This window comes from Lygodium microphyllum, chromosome 1, assembly GCF_053477565.2.
Source record: "Lygodium microphyllum isolate KBCC chromosome 1, Lygodium_microphyllum_v1.1.10, whole genome shotgun sequence".
Taxonomy (NCBI): domain Eukaryota; kingdom Viridiplantae; phylum Streptophyta; class Polypodiopsida; order Schizaeales; family Lygodiaceae; genus Lygodium; species Lygodium microphyllum.
In genome coordinates, this window is record NC_141135.1 from 48,415,267 (window position 1) to 48,434,901 (window position 19,635).

At 39.1% G+C, this 19,635-nt stretch overlaps 1 protein-coding gene across 6 annotated transcripts in view; it reads left to right on the forward strand.

Annotated features, from left to right (window-relative positions):
* The first annotated feature begins 4,656 nt into the window (after positions 1-4,656).
* Positions 4,657-19,635, forward strand: part of LOC148041081 (uncharacterized) — a 42,934-nt gene continuing 27,955 nt past the window's right edge. For 3 of the 6 annotated variants that reach the window (XR_015690682.1, XR_015690679.1, XM_087676644.1), the window contains exon 1: positions 4,657-4,892. Coding sequence is in view for 4 of the 6 variants with exons in the window: in XM_087676644.1 (XP_087532770.1) it covers positions 4,827-4,892 (66 nt within the window). In the remaining 2 variants the exon portion in view is untranslated. The remainder of the gene's footprint in view (positions 4,893-19,635) is intronic. The other 3 variants (XM_087676670.1, XM_087676677.1, XM_087676660.1) reach the window with 2 other exon arrangements.

The window sequence follows — 19,635 nt, forward strand, 5'->3', positions numbered from 1 at the left end:
ACCTATCACATTGTTACAAGTTTAGTTAGATTGGGTGATGATCACTATGTGATAATGTGGGAATAGGGGATGTGAGATTGCAATTTGATGTTGGTGTTCCATTTGTGTTGCATGATGTACATCATGTCCTCCCTTTGACTAAAAGTCTTCTCTCAACTAGCATGGAATATTACACGTGGCAACCTCATTTTTGCTAGAGGTGCCAAGGTTGGCAACTCGTATCCCTTGCTTATATCTTGACCAAACTTTTGGGTATGACTGATCTTCCACATATATCTCTTTGGCATCGTTGTCTTGGGCACATATCCCTTAAAGAAATAAAAGTCTTGACTCATTTGCAATATTTACTACTTGCTCTTGACTAATGTTTTGATTCATGCGATCATTGTTTATACTACAAGCAGACTCATAACTCGCATACAAAGTCTGGATCTACATCTGTGGGTGAGCCATTGACTCTTTTCATTTAGATGTTTGTGGTCCCATACTTTGTCAATCATTAGGCGATTCAAAGTATTTTGTTACATTCATTGATGATTATCTCCATAGTCTCAACCAATTCCATAAAGCAAAAGTCAGGATCTTTGCATATGTTTTAAAGCTTTATTGTTATGGTTGAAAACTAGTATGGGCATAGACTTATGATTTGACAATTGGGATGGACATGTTTTTAAGGAATTTGAGTAGTTTTGTGCTGAGAGGGATATTATGCATCAGTTAATTGTCCCTTACATCCCACCCCAAAATGGTGTTATAAAGAGTATGAATGGGACTATTTAAAAAAGAGTATGTAGTATGCTTAGTCAAGTAGAACAACAATATTTTGGGCCTAAAGTAGTTACTATTGTAGCTCCTTTGATTAATAGGTCCCCATGCACTACTCTTAGTGGTAGAGTTATAAAGGAGGTACGGTCTACTAGGCCTCCCTTCTATGCACACTTGCGAGTCTTTGGATATGATGATTTTTGTCATATTCCCAAAGACAAACACAACAAGTTGGATTGAAAGTCCATCACATGAATATTTTTGGGATATGGTGATACATGTGAGATGGTCTATGGTGATACATGATGTTGTCTTCCATGAGGAAAGGATGCATATAACACGAGAGTAGGTGGTTGAGGTATACAAGGTGATCTTTCAAGAGGAGCCTCGTGTTAGAATACAGCTAACCCGAGTTCATGACAACTTGCAATTGCTAATGATTTAGTAGCTAAAATCTGCCCATTATGTAAGATCATGATATTAGATAGAGAGGACAAGTAGTATAAATCCCACAACTAATTTTGATGCGCTTTGCTAGAGCCTCAAATCCTCTTGATCGTTTTGAGTCCTCTATGCATTATGTCTTGGTGATAGATTTTGATGAGCCCCTTACTTATGAGGAGACTATGCGCAAAGGTAATAGTTACTCTTAGAAGAGGGCCGTGCAATCTGAGTGTAATCCATTGCAGTATAATCATACATAAGGACTTGATTTCCTTGCCAGATAGTAAACATGCATTACCGTGCAAGTGGATGTATAAGTTGAAGAGTATCCCTAGTTCCCCTAAGTCAATATACAAGGCCCATTTGGTTGCAAAGGGTTTTAAATAGGAAAATAGAGTTGACTTTAATGAGATATCCTCCCTTGGTCAAGATAAAAACCCTTTGCTTAAATTTTGGCCTTGTTTGCATACTTAGATCTGGAGCTTTATTAGATGGATGAAAAAATGACTTTTTTATATGGAAACTTATATTAGGACATTTGCATGCAACATCCAAAGGGCTTTATGGAAAAGGACATGGAACACCTGGTGTATAAGTTGAGAAAGAGTCTCTATGGACTTAAGTAGACACCTAGAAAGTAGTACCACAAGTTTGGTGCTTTTATGCATTTGCAATAAGAATATTGCATCTCTAAAAGGATGTTTGTATTATTTGTGGGAAGCACATGTGGAATGGCATGAGCAATCTCACGATAAATAAAATGTGTTGATAGTGCAATGGAAAGGCGGTGTTGTAGGAGACATGGTGATGTTCTCGAACGAGGTTTGCAAGAGGACAAAAGGAGTGACATTTGTGACCACTTTATGTCATCATCAGATTGTGTGCACTCATTCAGGTCAAAAGACGATGCCATGTTGCAAAAATCCAAGGCATGAAAGCAATTATGAATACAACATTGCAAATATAAATGAAATATCATAAAGCATTTAAAGGTAACCCTAAACCACACTCTTCTTATAAGAATTGCTTTGAGGTTCTTATTCAAACATGTACAATTTAAAGGAACCTGAATTACAATGTTGCACATTCAAATGATGCATTGCAAACTTTAAAGAACCTAAACCCTAAGCCACAGAACAACATTCGAAAGAGTTGCTTGAAGTTTGTATTTTTATTATTGTAGAAAGGAGAGAAAAAGGAATAAATCTATAAGCATTGCCACAACAAAGAAAACAAACATGACAGCAAATTGGAGCCTAAAACAATCCTATACTACAATGAAGAAAATAATAATCACAATAAAATGTAGTTTGAAACAACTGTGTACTACTACAATGAGGAAAGTAAGCATTATAGCACCCTAAACCCTAAAACAACCCTATATTGCAATGATGACAACAAGCATCACAACAAAATTGAGCCTTTAGAAAACATGTGCTACAATGAAGAAAACAAGGATTGCAACAAAATGAAGGCTAGAACCACCCTATACATGTTATTTATAAGTCACCATAACTAGTGGAATGATCATGATGATCAAGCAAAATAGGAAATGAAAGGAAGCCTACTAAACCTTTAACATACATCACAAACCCTTTTCAAAGCTTTGTGTGAAAAACAACACATAAGCATACTTCACACACCCTTTTGAAAGCCTACAACCAAAGCATGCATATTGTTTTGCCATGCCAAAAAAGAAACCTACTTATGTCCATGGCAATTCATAAATAAACAAAAATTAAGACATTGAAGTCTGCATGGAGCCATGTAATACAATGACAATACGTAATATGGGGAGAAGGTAGTCTATGATCTTAAAAATATTAAAAGCACCACACATTGAACTACAAAGGAACATGTCTATTGATGGGCTTCATGAGTGAAAATAATAACAATGTCATTGCAATTCATGGGATCCTTGAAGCAAGGATATATTTTTAAAAAATTCTTGTACATATATGTAGAGTCAAATCAAATTCAAGGAGGATATATTCAAGATCAAGATGATATTCTTTATATGCATTGTCTCACCCTAGAATGCACAATGTATCGTAAGATACTTCATGCATTAAAGCAATTGCATGTCACAGCATCTATGAATTCAGAGATCAACTCAAACATACTCCAACAAAATCATCATTGTAATGGTATCATTGACATTAACATTTCAGATATTAGTCACAACAATGTGCAATTATGTAGTAATAATTAATCAAACAATCAAATATTATAATTATAATGTTGCGAATGCAATTTCATATTAGAAGGTTCCTAAGGCTTTGAGTTCCCAATTTTTGTAATTTCATACAAGATGATCCCTAAGGCTCTAAGTTCCGAATTAGTCAAAATTTCAACTACTTCAAATGCTGTACTTGGCATGGAAAACTTGGGCTGTTGCTAGAGAGAGAGAGAGAGAGAGAGAGATGTGTGTTGTCCTACGTGCATGATTTATGTGAATGAAAGGAAAAAACAAGCAATGAGAAATACATGATTCATGGTAATGGCAAAGGCTACGATATGAAAATTTGAGATGAATCCGATGAGGTTTCACAACATTGAAGGCACTGGTTTGATCCTCACAGACAATGGAGCTAAAATCGGCAGAGAGGTAGCGAGCCTGTGATCTCGAAGCAACAAACATGCACAATTGACCCATTCGCCAATATCAAGTAGTGTTGTATGGCAACGCCATTTGTAGCACTGTCTATCAAACGAAACGCATGAAGCATTAGAACTTTTGGTCTGGTCTATATTGGACTGGCAAACAACCCTATCAAAAGTAAAGGAACATTTGCCTACCTTTGGTGTCCACTTCGACCCTAGGGCAGCAATGCCTCTCCACAGAGAGAGAGAGAGAGAGAGAGAGAGAGAGAGAGAGAGAGAGAGAGAGAGAGAGAGAGAGGTCCTACTTTATGAAATCTGTGAATTATACTATATATGTACTAATCTTCACAACCTCAATAGGGAGACCATAGCACATACATCTAACCATCTTAATATTCAAGATCTAGAACAAGCAACATGCACCTCTTTTGGTTTTCATCTAGTCTTCTCAAATAGAGCAACATAACTCAATAGACTTGGCTTAAGAGTCTCTAAATTTATGCTACATTGTTACCTTCCTCTTTGGTGGTTGTCACTTGCTCCTAGAGTGCGAATGCTTATTACTAGAAATCCACGAAAGAGAAATATGGATAAGCCTCTCAATCCTTATCCAATAAGCTTTCTAATAGGGAATATAGGTCTTATAGACATATACGAAGTGGGGCAAGTAGTGATTTGAGACCGCCAAACTTAAGAGGGAGGTTGCCCCACTTAATGATCTTATTCTTTAAGTGAACTCTCCAACCATCCAAGGTACTTCCTTGTGGACAGTGTAATGCTTATGGGACACCCCAAACACCTAAAGATTGCACCTTTGGGAACTTGCTTGGTGCCCAACTCCTCGAACCACTCCTAAGGATTGCACCTTCAGGCAACGACCCTGGGAGTCATTTTGCTAGCCAAGCAACTGATCTTAAGTTCTAGAAGATTCTTTCGAAACATTGCAAGATCTTCCAGACTTCCACATTGCTGAGAACACACACCAGTCTTTTCGCTTCGAAACAGCGAAGGAGATGGACGATCAACAATTCTTTCGTCTGCTAGATCTCTTTCCACGAGTTCGTTCTGCATCTTACTGTGTAAGGTCCCTCCTCTTTGATTGATTGATGATCGCGCACGCACACACACACACACACACACACACACACACACACACACACACAGACACACACAGAGTGCGCGCGCGCGAATTTTCATTTATCGTCGTTTCGTAAAATGAAATTCTGATTTCGTCTGCAGTTTTAGTATTGATTGTACGCAGCGAGCTACGTGTATACGAATGTGCAGTTCAGTGTTGGCTTAGCTGTGCCTTATAGAAAGCATCTAATCCAAACATCCAGGCGGTCTGACAAATTTTCCTATCGGAAGTTTCTTGCTCACATATCCATTACGACATGTTTTCTGCATAAGAATTTCTGTGAGATGTGCTCGCCAATGTAAGCAGGGAATTGAACCTAGCATCGACTATAGCACTCCTTTTGTATAGGCATGCCACCATATGAGAGAGAGAGAGAGAGAGAGAGAGAGAGAGAGAGAGAGAGAGAGAGAGAGAGAGAGAGAGAGAGAACAATCCTCAGATCAGGATTCTTGGTTGCCTTCAATGCCGTGATAACATGCCTCATGCTCCACTAGCCTAGGAGAAAAACCTTGATCTAAGGACCTATAAGAATCTCAGCGTGTTGTGGGCCCACCTAGAGCTGAATGTGATTGTGCAACACTATGAAAAAAACACTTTGAATGAACCCGATGACTGTGCATGACGCCCACAAGATTGTAATGTTTCCCTAGGATCCAATCTGCACGAGACATGAAACAAGCCATACCCATGAGCCCACATCATCCTGACGGTGGTTGGGTGACGGTGGTTGGGAGGTGGCGGTATGGGACGCTAGCTCTTGGGATGTGGTAGTGACTTGGTATACTACTAGGGCCTAGGCTCAAGGGGTGAGCTTGTTTGGGTTTTTGGTTGGGAGGTGATTTTGATGTCCATTTCCTTTATGTTCTTTGCTTTGGGTATGTTGGTGTCATATCTTGTGGGAAAGTTTGATCCTAGGGGGACATTACAAAGATGGTGATGTAAAGTGGATGAAACTAATCGATTTATACATTTATGAATAAGTTTTATGTAATGGCATATCCATGGAAATGTGTGCACAACTCCATTGATGATAGCAAACATGTTGTTGTGCTACCGCAATGCATTGCATTTGTGGCATGCTAATAAATTCCTTGACAAGACAAGTAATTTCAAGTGACTTTATGTGCTAGTCCATGGGCACATCATTGGCCAAGGTATTAGACATTCAAAATGGCCTTAGATGGTTGTTTCGATGGTCAAAAAGTGGATGTTAAGGATTTGGCCAACTTTTACTTACTTTTAGAGTTTGGCCTGCATTGTGACTTGTTCAAGACTTTTTAGCTATTTAAAGCCAATTTTGGTCATTAGGCAATTAATGAGATTATTCCAAAATCTTAGTCTTTAGTTTAGTCTCTAATCTTCTTGGGCTAACATTGGACTAGAGGGCTAGTTTGCTTTTGAAGTCTTGATATAAACATTTTAGTATCACAATGTTTTAAAGCTAAAGATACTTGAAGAAGGAAATTCTAGAACATACTATTGTATTTGGCAATAATGTTGTGGAATGACTTCTACATTTGCTCCCACTTGTGCCACATACTCTTCATTTACTCGAGAGGGGTAAATGTGTGCCTGTTCGAAGATCTACCCAAGACCTAGAAGCTGGTAGGGTGGGTAACTAGATGTAGGTACGGTCTCTAAAAGCTAAATAGAATTCCACATGAGCCTCTTGCAACATGGGTGAATCGCTTTCTTTGCATAAGAGACTATCCATCTTGTGCTTGTCAACTTGCATTGAGAAACTCTTATAGTTTTCCGTGAGCACGGGCAACCTTTGAATTTTCAGAACCTTGTTGTGTTCCTTTGTCATTGTGTTCCTTTGGTGGCTAGAAGAGGAAGGCTGTTTTGAGGCATTGAGAAGGGTGGCCTGCTCTCAAAGTACTATGTACATAATTTTCTCGTATGTGTATGGTAAAAATACCAACCACTTGCAAATGTTTGGTATTGGAAAAGCGCGAAACAAATATAAGGTTGGATTGTGGGGCAAAAAAGGGGGAAAAATGATGAATGCATTTTTTCATTGCCGCATGTGTGAATTTTTGGGCCATTTATGCTGTCAGCTGTTTGTAAAACACACCCACCCATTTTCTGAGTGTGTTGACTGCAAAACAAAGCCTGATCAGTTACAACCCAACCACATTTATTGACACACTAGCAGCTTCGAAGTTTACACAGCCATCTCTATCACTTGCACACTTTGCAACTAAAGATAATGTTACATTTTTGCCTGTTTTTTTGCTTATATTTAGCTTGTTTGTTAATAGTGAACACTAGCTTGCGCCCTCCATCATGAACTTGATTTGGTGCCCTCATTGATGGTTTGGGCGGCGTGTAAGGACAATCCACATTATATTCAGCATTCTATTTTCAAATCAGCGCAAAATTTTCCCATTCTTTGCATTTATTTCAGTCTCTCTCTTCTCTTCTCTCTTTGTGTTCGTGTTCTTCTTCCTTTGCTCTCTCTCACGTGTTATCACTACCAAAAGAGAGGACCTAGAGGTTCTAGAACAGGCGACCACACATAGCTTGCTGTTTTGTGCAGGTTTTACACATCACTCAGCTATCTAAGTGTGGGTGGCTGCTGTTCCTTGTTGGCAACATCATATTTCAGCCCCAAGTTACATGAAATGCAAAATTTTCTTGCACTTTCCGAGCTGTTTTTGGCATGTGCGGAATATCTATATCTTGCCTTATAGCATCGTAGCTGGCGACTCCTCCATTTGGGCAGCATGACATCAAAATGCAGCAGATTATTGGTGTGTTTGTGCAAAAACTTTGAAGGATAAATGAGTCGCTGGTTTCTTTGGTCTAATGATGATTATGAGGTCCAACACTTGAAAGATTGACACTCCTGTTGTTTAGATTGTTGTGAAGCTCATCATGATTGTGAAGATTGCGAGGATCGATGTGAAGAAGAAGATTGAAGAGTGGAGCCCTGATTCAATAGGGATTGGCACTCTACCAGGTCCAGAAGATCAAAACAAGGCCTCATTCACCCCCACCTTCTCTCTTTGTTTGTACACAAGGTCTAATTGAAGGATCCCATTTGCCCACTATTGCACCTTTTGTGTAGATGCTTGTTCTTTCCACAATGTTTGAGAAGGACTGTTTGGATGGCACAAACTACTCCCTTTGTTCTTGCAAGGTGGAGCGCATTCTTGATACCTTTGACTTATGGGATTTGGTTATCCCTTATTCCTCATCTAGTTGAGGATTCTCATATTGGATTGATCGATGATTAGGCGGTTCTTTGGGATCAACTCACCGCTCAAGCCTATTCCCTCTTCTTTATGAGTTGGTAGGATTGAGTTCTTATACATATTCATAGTATTTGCTCCCTAGTGGGCATCTGGTGCAAGTTATCTTCTTATATCATGTCAAGACTTTTGCACACCGCATCATCCCTAAGGAGAAGCTCTGAATATTATATATTGATGATGCTTCTTTCATAAAGGATCATATCAACAAAATGGAGGAATTTTAGGATGAGCTTGCATACCTTGGCAAGAATATATCATCCAAAGATATGGCTATGACTCTTATCACTCATCTCCCATCTCCAAAGGATGATGTTTTCTACACCAGCTTGCTTACATCTAGTGGCATACTAATCTTGGTAGAACTAGATTCACTAAAGTTTTATTGAAGGTTTAGGTTCAGGAGTGAACAACAAGAAGGATAATAAGGCAAAGAACAAGAAGAATAAACAAAATGATAAGAAGGATGAGAAGTTTGAAGGGAAGCCTAAGTGCCCACATTCTAGGAAATGTACCCACATTGAAGAAAAGTGCTCGTAAAAGTATCCCCCGTTTGAAGCTTGGGGCCAACGAGGGTGCCAAGGATTCAAAGGCTACACCGGTCATGACGAAAGAATTTGTCTTTGTTCATCTCTTTGAGGACAAGGACACTACTCTTGCTTCTTTCTTATTGAAGAAGCTATGGCTGGGCAATAACGGTGCATTATTCAGTATGACTTTGTATCAGGATTGGCTTCAAGGCCTCCATTTAGGGGAGGTATCTTGAAACCAGCCTTCCTTCTCGAATAGGGTGGTAAATAACCTGACTTAATACTAATTATGGTAAGTATAAAACTCACATAAACTGTAAATGCAAATGTTACCACTTAATCTTGGACATTGGACAGCCTATTTGCCCCAAAAGTTGGCACCCCTTGTGGTATTTCTTTAACTTGTATTGCAAATGGATGGAGTATTTGCAATCCTATCATGCCATGCCGTAGGTGCTTGCTTTAGCTCACAGCAGCAAAGAAATGCATTTCTTTCTTTTTGAAACTTACGAAACATTTCTTGAAGTAAGAAACGTTTTCAGAGTAAAAAATTGGGGGGGTTTTGGGTGTGAGTTGGAACCCAAAACATGGTTTTTTTGACAAAAATAGTCGGGCAATATTAAACATGATGATGATGATGTGTAATGACTTGTGAGGGCTTAAGATTTTGGATGAGAGATTGATTTTTTTGGGAGTTTGTTTAGTTATTGGGCTTTGTCAATCTAGTATCTATTCTTGTCTTGAGAGTTGATTATTACACTTTCACTTGTCACTAAAACCGCTATAACTTTTCACCACAATATTAGAATCAAGAACTTTTTAATTCAAAACAAAGATACAAATAGCTCTTCAAGATAAGCTATGATACTTAACTTGAAAATTGAAATAGAATATTTTGAAAATATTGTTTTCTTGCTGTGGTGCTTTGTTACTCTTGCATGTACATGTATCTACCAATGAAGATTGAAATAATTGGTAATCGATCTCTAATCCCTATATAATCCCTCTAAACTAATCAATTAGACCCTAATCAATGCTCCTTAGTTGAAATCTTTGGGTCTTTAATATCTCTACTTGTGATACCTATGTGAGGGATAAAACGGCACGGGAGGCTTCTTACATGGGTTTTGAATCATTGGGAGGTGGTAAAAGTTTCCCCAAAGTCGTGTTACATCCCTTCTGGATCTTTAATAGTTGAGGAGAATCACCTCTCTTTTGTTCCATTATCTCCCTCGGCATCCACCTTTTTCATTGATAGGAATTTCCATGGCAAGAGCATTCTATTCCAAGAAAACTTAGATGATATGCATTATTGAAATGATTATTTCAACTTTCAATGATATGCATGGATCTGATCGATGAAAATAGAAAATATAAATTGAGATTGGCTAAGGGTTTGATTGCAGTACTCACTCTTTATAATACATCTCTTGGGTGCAAGAGAATCACTAGATCAAATTAGACTTATGCATAGAAACATTCAAAATGATAATCATGATAGAATTAGATTGAAATCAATGCTAAAATTTAATATGAAGGCTCTGATTTATCTAAAAAAGGCATTAATATTTGATCTATGGTTCATTTAGAGTCTAAAATGACCAATATCTCTCATCAGTGAATGGAAGAGCTTGAACAAGTGGATTCAACTATAACACGATCTCAATATTTTATCCACTACATTCTCAAAACAAGTGGATCTCTCAACCAAAGCCTTAAAGCTTTTAAAGTTAGTGAACACTTCACTTTTCTTACGCATAAAGTAGACCCATATTTTACAAGTATGATGATGAACTGCCTTCCGTATGAGCCAATAGCTTTCCTGGCTTCAGGCAAAGGCACCAATTGCCATGTGTCGTTATCCTTGAGTGCAACTATTTCTTCATTTATAGCATGATCCCAATACTCATTACCGATTGCATCCTCAAAACAAGTGGGTTTCACATACTACAGAACCTTAGCCATGTATGCATAGTGATGAGCTACATAGTTGTCATATGTCAATCATTGCATTGGCTTTCTTATCCTACTTGACCTATGTGGATTTGGATCACTATTGGGTTCTTTAACATCCTCTTGTGCCTTCCGCACACCAGGTTTTTTAATAGACAAAATCCCAAACTCCTTATCTAGGCTCTGCTCAAAGCCATCTAAATCAACATCAAATGAGAGAAACTTGATGATACATTTGTCATAATAGATGAGTCCTCAACTTTCTCTTTACCTTTTTTTGATATTTGTGATGTACTTGGTGGAGTAACCTGTGACCTCAATTTGCCACTCCAAGGGCTATCAACATAAGCATGACTAGGAGACTTTTGTAGTCCACTCAATGTCTATGACTGCTAATTTGTTTTTTGCATAGTTATACTCTCATACTCATCAACTTTAACTGCATTCTGCACATTACTGTACCAACTACTCGTTTCATAAAAAACAACATCCTTGCTCATTCTTAGCTTTTAGTAACAGGGTTAGAAAATCAATATCCCTTGTGTTTAAGAGAATATCCAATATCTATATCCCTTCATTTTATGAGAATATCCAACGAATATACATGTTTTTGCTTTGGGATCCAATTTATTACACAACTCATTAGGAATATACGTATAGGCAATACATCCAAATACTTTCAGATGGGATGGATTTGGCTTTCTACACGTAAACTTATCTTCTGTTGTCATACCATGTATAGCAGTGGTGGGTGTCCAATTCCATACAACAATAGCAACTACTACAGCCCAATAGTAATAAGACAAGTTTCTTTTTGACATCAATGCATGAGCCACCTCTGTAATATGCTTGTTTTTTTGCTCAACAACCCCATTTTGTTATGAAGTATATTTACATGTATCTTGCCTTTGTATGTAATTTTTTCTGCAAGAAATTAGAAAACTCATTGGAGAGAGATTCACCCCCTTCATCGAAAAACGTCCAACCTTAGCCATGTATGCATCCTCAAAACAAGTGGATTCCATATCTTACACAACCTTAGCCATGTATGCATGGTGATGAGTTACATAGCTATTATATGTCAATTGTTGCATTTGTTTTCTTACTCTACTTGACTTGCATGAAGGGAAATGTGAGTGCCCAAGTGGTGTGCATAGAAAGAATGAGGTGTGTACAACAATAGAGAGTGGAGACTCGAGTTGGGTATGTGCGAGTGTAGTACACATAAATAATAATAGAATGTATTTATACTTAGGGTACGGTACACTTACACCCACAAGGGTGCGGTCACGTGTACAAGTAAATTTATACATGGGAGTGAGAGTAAAAGGGCCTTTATACCCAACAACCTCCCACTTAAACGTCCTTAGCGAACCTTTAACCAACTCCCACTAGTCGAATGCAATGCTCATGTTGAGCCTTTGGAAGACTTTAGTGAGAACATTTGCAAGGTTATCTTGTGTTCTGATCTTAGTCAGTGTGACTAGACCATCATCCAGAACCTGTTTGATAAAGTGATACCACACATGAATATGTTTGGTACGTGCATGAAACATAGCATTCCTAGCCAGGCATACAACACTTGGCTATCACATCCAAGTATAGGTGTTTTGGTGGGCAGCCCAAAATCCTTGACCAAACAACCAAGCAAAACAACTTTTTTGGAGGCTTCAGTGGCTGAAATATATTCAGCCTTAGTGATAGAAAGTGCTACTATTTTTTGTAATCTAGAGCACCAAGAAATGGCCCCATTAGTTAAGATAAATATGTACCCGCTAGTAGATTTGCAAGTATCCAAGTCACTTGCCATGCTTGCATCACGATATCCCTATAGATCTGACATACCCTTTCCATAGCAAATACATTTTCTTTGTGTGTCTTTAAGGTACCAGAAGATGCATTTTACTGCCTCCCAATGCGCTTTGCCAGGATTTGACATAAACGTGCTCATGACTCCCACTGCATGAGTAATGTCAGGTCTAGTGGCAACCATAGCATACATGAGTGTTCCACAAGCTGAAGCATAAGGAACACCCTTCATAGAGCTGGTTGCCTTATCATCTTTTGGACAATCTGCTTTGCTAAGCTTAAGGTATGGTGGCAAAGAAACAACAAGTGGCTTAGCATTTGCCATAGAAAAACAATCAAGTACTTTGCTGATGTACTTTTCTTGTGAGGGAAATAAGAGTTGTTGCTTTTAATCTCTTGTCACACGCATACCCAAAATGGCTGCATCCAAGGCCTTCATGGAAAAGGCCGAATTCAGATTTTTAGGGCATTAATCTGCTTTTATGCTTGCTAGCAATAAGCATATCATCCACATAAAGCACAAGGATTATAAGGCTTTCATCATCAGCCTTCTTTATATATAAGCAATGATCTGGATTGCTTCTTTAAACCCATGTGAGAGCATGAAGGCATAAAATTTTTTATACCACTGTCTAGGAGTTTGTTTTAAACCGTAGAAGCTTCTCTTAAGCCTACATACCAAATGCTCCTTCCCTGGCATAACAAAGCCCTATGGTTGTTTCACGTACAACTCTTTTTCTAAATCACCATGCTGGAAGGTATCAAAGCCCAAGGGGCTCTAGGGATCGAAGAGTGTGCAAGAGGCAAAGGCTTCAACGGCAAAGAGGAACAACGTCGTCTTTCGGAAGCGGTTTTGGCGCATCAGGAAGCAGTGCAGGAGGTGGTGCGTCTGTACTAGCTATTCAAATACTAAGGATTCATCCACCAACCTTCAGTGAAGGAAAGTTAGATAGTACAAACTATACCTTGTGGAAGTTCAAAATTACAACTATCCTTGATTCTTATGAGGTTTTGGAGACTATGTTGGGGACTGATGTAGAACCACAGCCTACCCCCGACCTATCAAATCCTAGTGTGATGATTCATTCGAATGCAGATCTTCTATGAGCTTGGAAACAAAGGAATGCAGATGCATTGTGTGTCTTAGTTACGAGCTGTTCTAACAAAGTTCTGACTTTGATTCAGCATACAGCCAAAGCATCAGAGGCTTGGAATGTATTGAGGAGTCAGTATGAAACGCAAAACCAAACAATGATTCAAAACTTGGAGAATCAACTAGCAGCGGAGAAGTTTGCTGAAAGAGAGAGCTGAAGCATTCATACTCGGATTAAGAATTTGCGCGACCAGATGACTGGTGTTGGGATACAAAAGACTAGCGAGGAGCTAGCTTGGAGGTATCTTCGAATTTGTCCATAAAAGTTTGATGGACTAGTAACCCATAGCTTTCTAGAATGGTCATCAATAAAAGATACAAAATAATGGAAACCACTATGAGTTTTTATTGGCATGGTACATACATCAGAATGGACTAAATCCAAAATACATGCCTTCTTAGAAGCTCCATGAGAGTATGAACTCTTTATATATTTTTCCAAAACATAGTCATCACAAAAGTCAAGCTTTGAGTTTTTTATATGAACTCTTCTAAGTGAAAAAAGTGCTTGTAAACCCTTTTGGCTCGTGTCCAAGATGCTTGTGCCATAACTCCATGTGTGACTACACTTCTGCAATTGCAACAAACTTTCCAGGAAGTGCCTTGTAGTGAAAATATAGAGTTCCCTTTTTACCGCCTTGAATGACTAGCATGGATCCTTTTTGTATCTTCCACATTTCACCACCAAAGGTAGTAAAGTGACCCCTACTAAGTACATACCTAACATCATGAAGAATCAAATTTTGACAATTTTTAAGAGCCAAGTATATGGTGCCTACTTCAATATCACATGCATGGTTATTTTCTAGGTAAACTTTCCCAAGGTTACCTGTTGCATAAGAAGAAAAACACTCCAAAGATGGAGTTACATGAAATGAAATACCATTGTCAAGAGTCCATAATTGTGACAAACCATCATGAGCAAACAACAAGGCATCTATCACATTCCTTTTAGTGATATCCATGTTTTCCACTGTCATAGCATGTGGATATGTAGATGCAACCAGCAAATTAGTATCTTTATCTTCTTCTATCTCCTCAATAACAACATTGGATACCACATTTGCCTTCTCTATTCCTTTAGGGGTAGAGCTGCCATTCTTCTCTTTTTTTTTTTTTTTTTGCCTTTTGCATTAGCTTGCTTCTTGCATTCTTGCTCCTTTGTATAGTACTTGCAATTGGGCTTTTTATGCCCTTTGCGTCCACAGTGATAGCAAGTGACATCTTGCTGTTTTTCCTTGCTTTTGCTGCGATTTTTGTGCTTATTTGTAGCATTTGACCTCTTTTTTGTTCGTCCTCTTACATTGTAGACTGATCCACTATTTTTCCCACATGCCTTGCATCTAATCTCCTCATTGAGAATAGAACCACGCACACCATCAAATGTCAAGTTGGGTTTGTTGCTCAACGACAACCAATGCTTTCTATGAATTTGGCAAAGTCACGAGCAAGAAGATAGCCCTCAGCTTAGGATCAAATGCCAGCAAGTTTGCATCCTGTAATAGACTCAAAATACCAGTGAAAGCATTTGAATGCTTCGAGGTGGGCTTAGACTCATCAAGTTTTAAGTTGACCAACTTTCGCATGAGATGGACCTGATTGAGAGGAGTCGTATTCTCATACGTAGCCTTGAGTTTCTCCCAAATTGCATATGTAGTGGTGAGTCCCTTGATATCAACTAAGATATCATTTGTGACTGCCAATTTGATGTAAGTGATGTCTTTCTTATTCATTTTAGCCCAATCCTTATCTCACAAAGCAACAGACTTATGTTTTGCCAAAGCACCATCACAATCTTTCAGAAAAAGTATACTTGCATACGATCTTTCCAAAGAACAAAGCCATTGCCGTCAAATTTGTGAATCTCAAAAAGATTCTTTGTGTCAGATGTAGATGTACTACTAGCCATTTGCATCAAAAAACTATAAAATGCTGAATACTTTTAGCCAATAGCAAGGTTGCTGAATATAACAGCAAGTATTCAAACCTGTACTTCCAAAATGCACAAGAAGCAGATACTATGCTGCAATTTCAGTCCGAAGGGCTGATTACAGCATATACATGAAGCAAATCTGATACATATGCATAAAAGATAGCTCCCACTTCAATAATACATCACCATAATGCCCAAATGCAATAACCCAAGTGCTGTATATACCACTGTTTCATTGCACAATGAGCAATTAGCAATACATGTACCAATAGAAGCTGCTCTTTTACAACATTTAATACATTCCAAGTCCAAATGTCTCCCACCCAGCAGTGAAGAAAAGGCCCAAAATTTTTGCAATAAATCTGCTCCAATTGCATTAATACTTCATCCCGAGTGTCAAATATATTTTTGGGTGAAATGTCTCTAGTTTGCATGAACAACATCAAGTCTGGGAAACGCCCTAAATTTTTGGGCACAAATCTTCACAAATTTGAGCACTGTGCTTACACACGTGAACCCCTGTTAGTGAGTACGGAGCCTACTTGCAGGAAATTGTAATGAATTAAGCTGAGAGGAAAGAGGAGAACGAGCTGAAGAGAGAGAAAGAAAGAATGGAGAATAGAAAGAAAGACTAGAAGAGGAGAGAGAAAGACAGAAAAGAGGGGACAAGGGAGGAGGAAGCCATGGAAGTTGAAGATGAAGGTGAAGAGTATGTTCTTGATAATAACTGGTTGCACTAACTGGGACTCTTACAGCTTATATACCTCGGTTAGTGTGAGTGGGTGTCTAACCCTTGGTTCCTATGTAACCCGCTCGTTACAATCCATCCCCACCTTGAAAGTTTTCGCCATATAAAACAAAGAAAACCGGAGGGGAGTGATTTGCAGACTTAAGGAGTGGGGGTAGAGTACTACTTTGAGCCACATTACAATGAAAATACGTGGGCAAAGACTAGGGACGACATGCTGTCCATGACAAGCACGATGATTGAATAGATACATTAAGGGCCTTGTGAGAGTTAGTAGGTGGTTCATCAGGGTCACTATCTAATAAGGTATTAGCAGTGGCATATTAGGCATGTTGTTTGTCTCGCTACTGTCTTTCTTCTTGTAGCATTGGTCAACAACCTAGCCAATACGCTTGTAGTATCGACACTTGGGAAGTTGTCTCTTGGTATAGAAGGTTGCTAGTACTGTGTCAACATCTTTGTTATACCTTTCGTCATCCAAAAGGATGGCGACCATTTCTTCATATTTCATCTCTCAAGCCACCTTGAGAGCTATCACGTTTTCATGGAATTGTACTTCTATCATTAGGCTATTAAGAAGTATAGCCTTTTTATCGTCACCATCTAGACTGCTTGTTGGGATAAAGGCCCTTTTTCATCTCTGTGTATAGTACACGTACATTATTTAGTTGTACATGTGAATGCACCCTTATGTGCCCTAAGTATAAATACATTTTATTCTTTGTGTATCAACACAATTGTAGGTACACCCAATTCGAATCGTACTTTCACTCACACACACACACACACACACACACACACTCTCTCTCTCTCTCTCTCTCTCTCTCAGTCACTCACTTACTTGCTCACTTCTCGAGATCAGACCAGTTAACAACATGGATTGCTCGACAAGTTAGGTGTGACCTAACGGGACCAGTGACATGGCTGCAGAGATTGATAGTCGATAGGCGCAGCTGACAGGCAATACACTAGTAGCAAATGAATAGGTCGCGAAGAAGACTAGTGCGGGCAATAGAATAGAAGACGAGCAGAAGACTGCTCGCAACGACTAGGCGACAGCAAGCAGCAAATAGGCAGTGTAATGGGCAGCTGACACGACGCATACCAGGCGGCGGGCAGTGTAACACGCAGCTGATGTGATAGGTCCAATGGATAGGTGCACGCGTCCGTGATGGGCAGGTGACAGGCGATGTGACTCGCCCGATGGGTTCCCTCCGCGGTCATTTTCTTTAAATTCAGAATTTTTTATTCCTTTCAAATCTCTTTTATCTCCTTCCTTTTGACCAGGGTTCACGTGTGGAAGCACAGGCCACAGATCTGTGTCAGCTTGGCCCGAAAATTCGGGGCTTTTTTCAGATTTAATCCTGTCTATGCTTGGTAGTGACATTCAGGTCGGAAATTGTAGACATTGTGTGTGGTGACCTCAATCAAATCGGGGATTTTTCAAATTTGTTGGAATTTCGCTCTTTCGAGTAAAATTTCCTAACATTGGACCTTGAAAAGCTGGGGCTTTTCATGCGTTGGTAAAATTTTGCTCAATTGGGTCAAATTAGCTAACATTTATGCATTGTTGGACTTGGAATTTTGGGGCTTTGTGTAGAAATTGGTAAATTTTTGCAGAATTTGCCCGTGTAGTGGTTGTCTTATGCATAAACATCAGAGATTTATTACTGTTTGAGGAAGAAGAATAGTGTATTTGCTAGTTCAGCTTGTGCTTCTGCAGTTCAGTGCATTTACTCTTGTATTCGTGATAATAATGGCTGCAACTTCTTCCAGTTCAGATATCAAGAGTTCGATGGAAATCAAACGGTTTAACGGTCATGGTTTTGACCTTTGGAAAGATTGTATGCAGGGCATATTGTTCTTAAAGGATTGTGAGGATGCTTTGTAGGAAGATAAACCCGCACAAAATGTCCGATGTAGATTGGGCCAGAGTTAACAAAAAGGCTGTGTCTTACATAAAGATGGGTGTAATTGATGACATTTTGAGAGACATTAAGGGTTTAGATACAAGTTATGTAATATGGGAGAAGTTGAAAACTACCTATGAGATCACCACACGTGTTAATTAGGTGCATTTAATGCGCAAGTTGGTAAATATGTGATTGGATGAGTCAAAGCTTGCAGCTGAGCACTTGAGTGCATTTACTGGCATTTTAAATCAGCTAAAGGATGCAAATTTGGATTTTGATGATAAGTTGAGCGTGATCTTTCTGATCATGACACTACCTGATTCTTGGGAGACCTTGGTGGTTTCTCTCAACAATAACCCCAATCTCTCATATGATGGTGTGAGGGGTTCAATCTTGAATGAAGAAATTAGACGTATGTCCAGTGGAAAATGTAGCAACTCAGCTTATTATGTAAGAGGCAAGGCTGGAAAGAAAAATGCAAATGCTAGACAAAAAAACAGAAGCAAGAGCAAAGGTAAAGAAAAGAGTGACATTACTTGCTATTAGTGTGGTTGGAAGGGCCACAAGAAGCCTGATTGCAGGTACTACAAGAAGGAATAAGAGAGAAAGAAGAATGTAGGAGACGAAAAGAAGAAAGAGGATAAGATAGATGCATCTGAGGCAGCCAAAGGCAAGGAAAAGGCCAATGTGGCCTCCAGCGTAGTCATAGAGGAGCTCTTGGATACAAAGGCTGATGTATTATATGTAGTTGATTATGACAGATGATAAGACAGATGCATCTGAGACAGCCAAAGGCAAGGAAAAGGCCAATGTGGCCTCTAGTGTAGTCATAGAGGAGCTCTCGGATACAGAGGCTGATGTATTATATGCAGTTGATTATGATGCCCTTGTATGTCACATGCAGGATATGCAGATTACCAAGGCTGATGTGATTGATGCATCTTTGTCAGTTGATGATGGTGTCACTCAGACTTGGATTGTAGACTTTGGTGGCTCTTTCCATGTAACTCCTTGCTTGGAGTGTTTTGCTATGTTCAATGCAGGCAGTCAGGAAAAAGTGTTCCTTGGAAATAACCATGCTTGCAGCATTTATGGGATTGGCACTGTACACTTGTCTTTAGATAATGGGCAAGAGCTTGCGTTGAAAGATGTCAGACATGTGCCTGGCATAAAAAAGAGCTTACTATCTGTTGGTCAGCTTGACTTGCATGGTTATACTACATTGTTTGGTGGTGGTTTGTGGAAATTGAAAAAGGGTTCCATGCTGATTGCAAAAGGAACTAAGAAGGGCACCTTGTATTGTTTGCACTGTAAGCCTTGAATGGCAAGTTTCTTGCAGTTGCTGAAATTGGTTGTCATTTGGAGTTGTGGCATAAGAGATTAGGCCA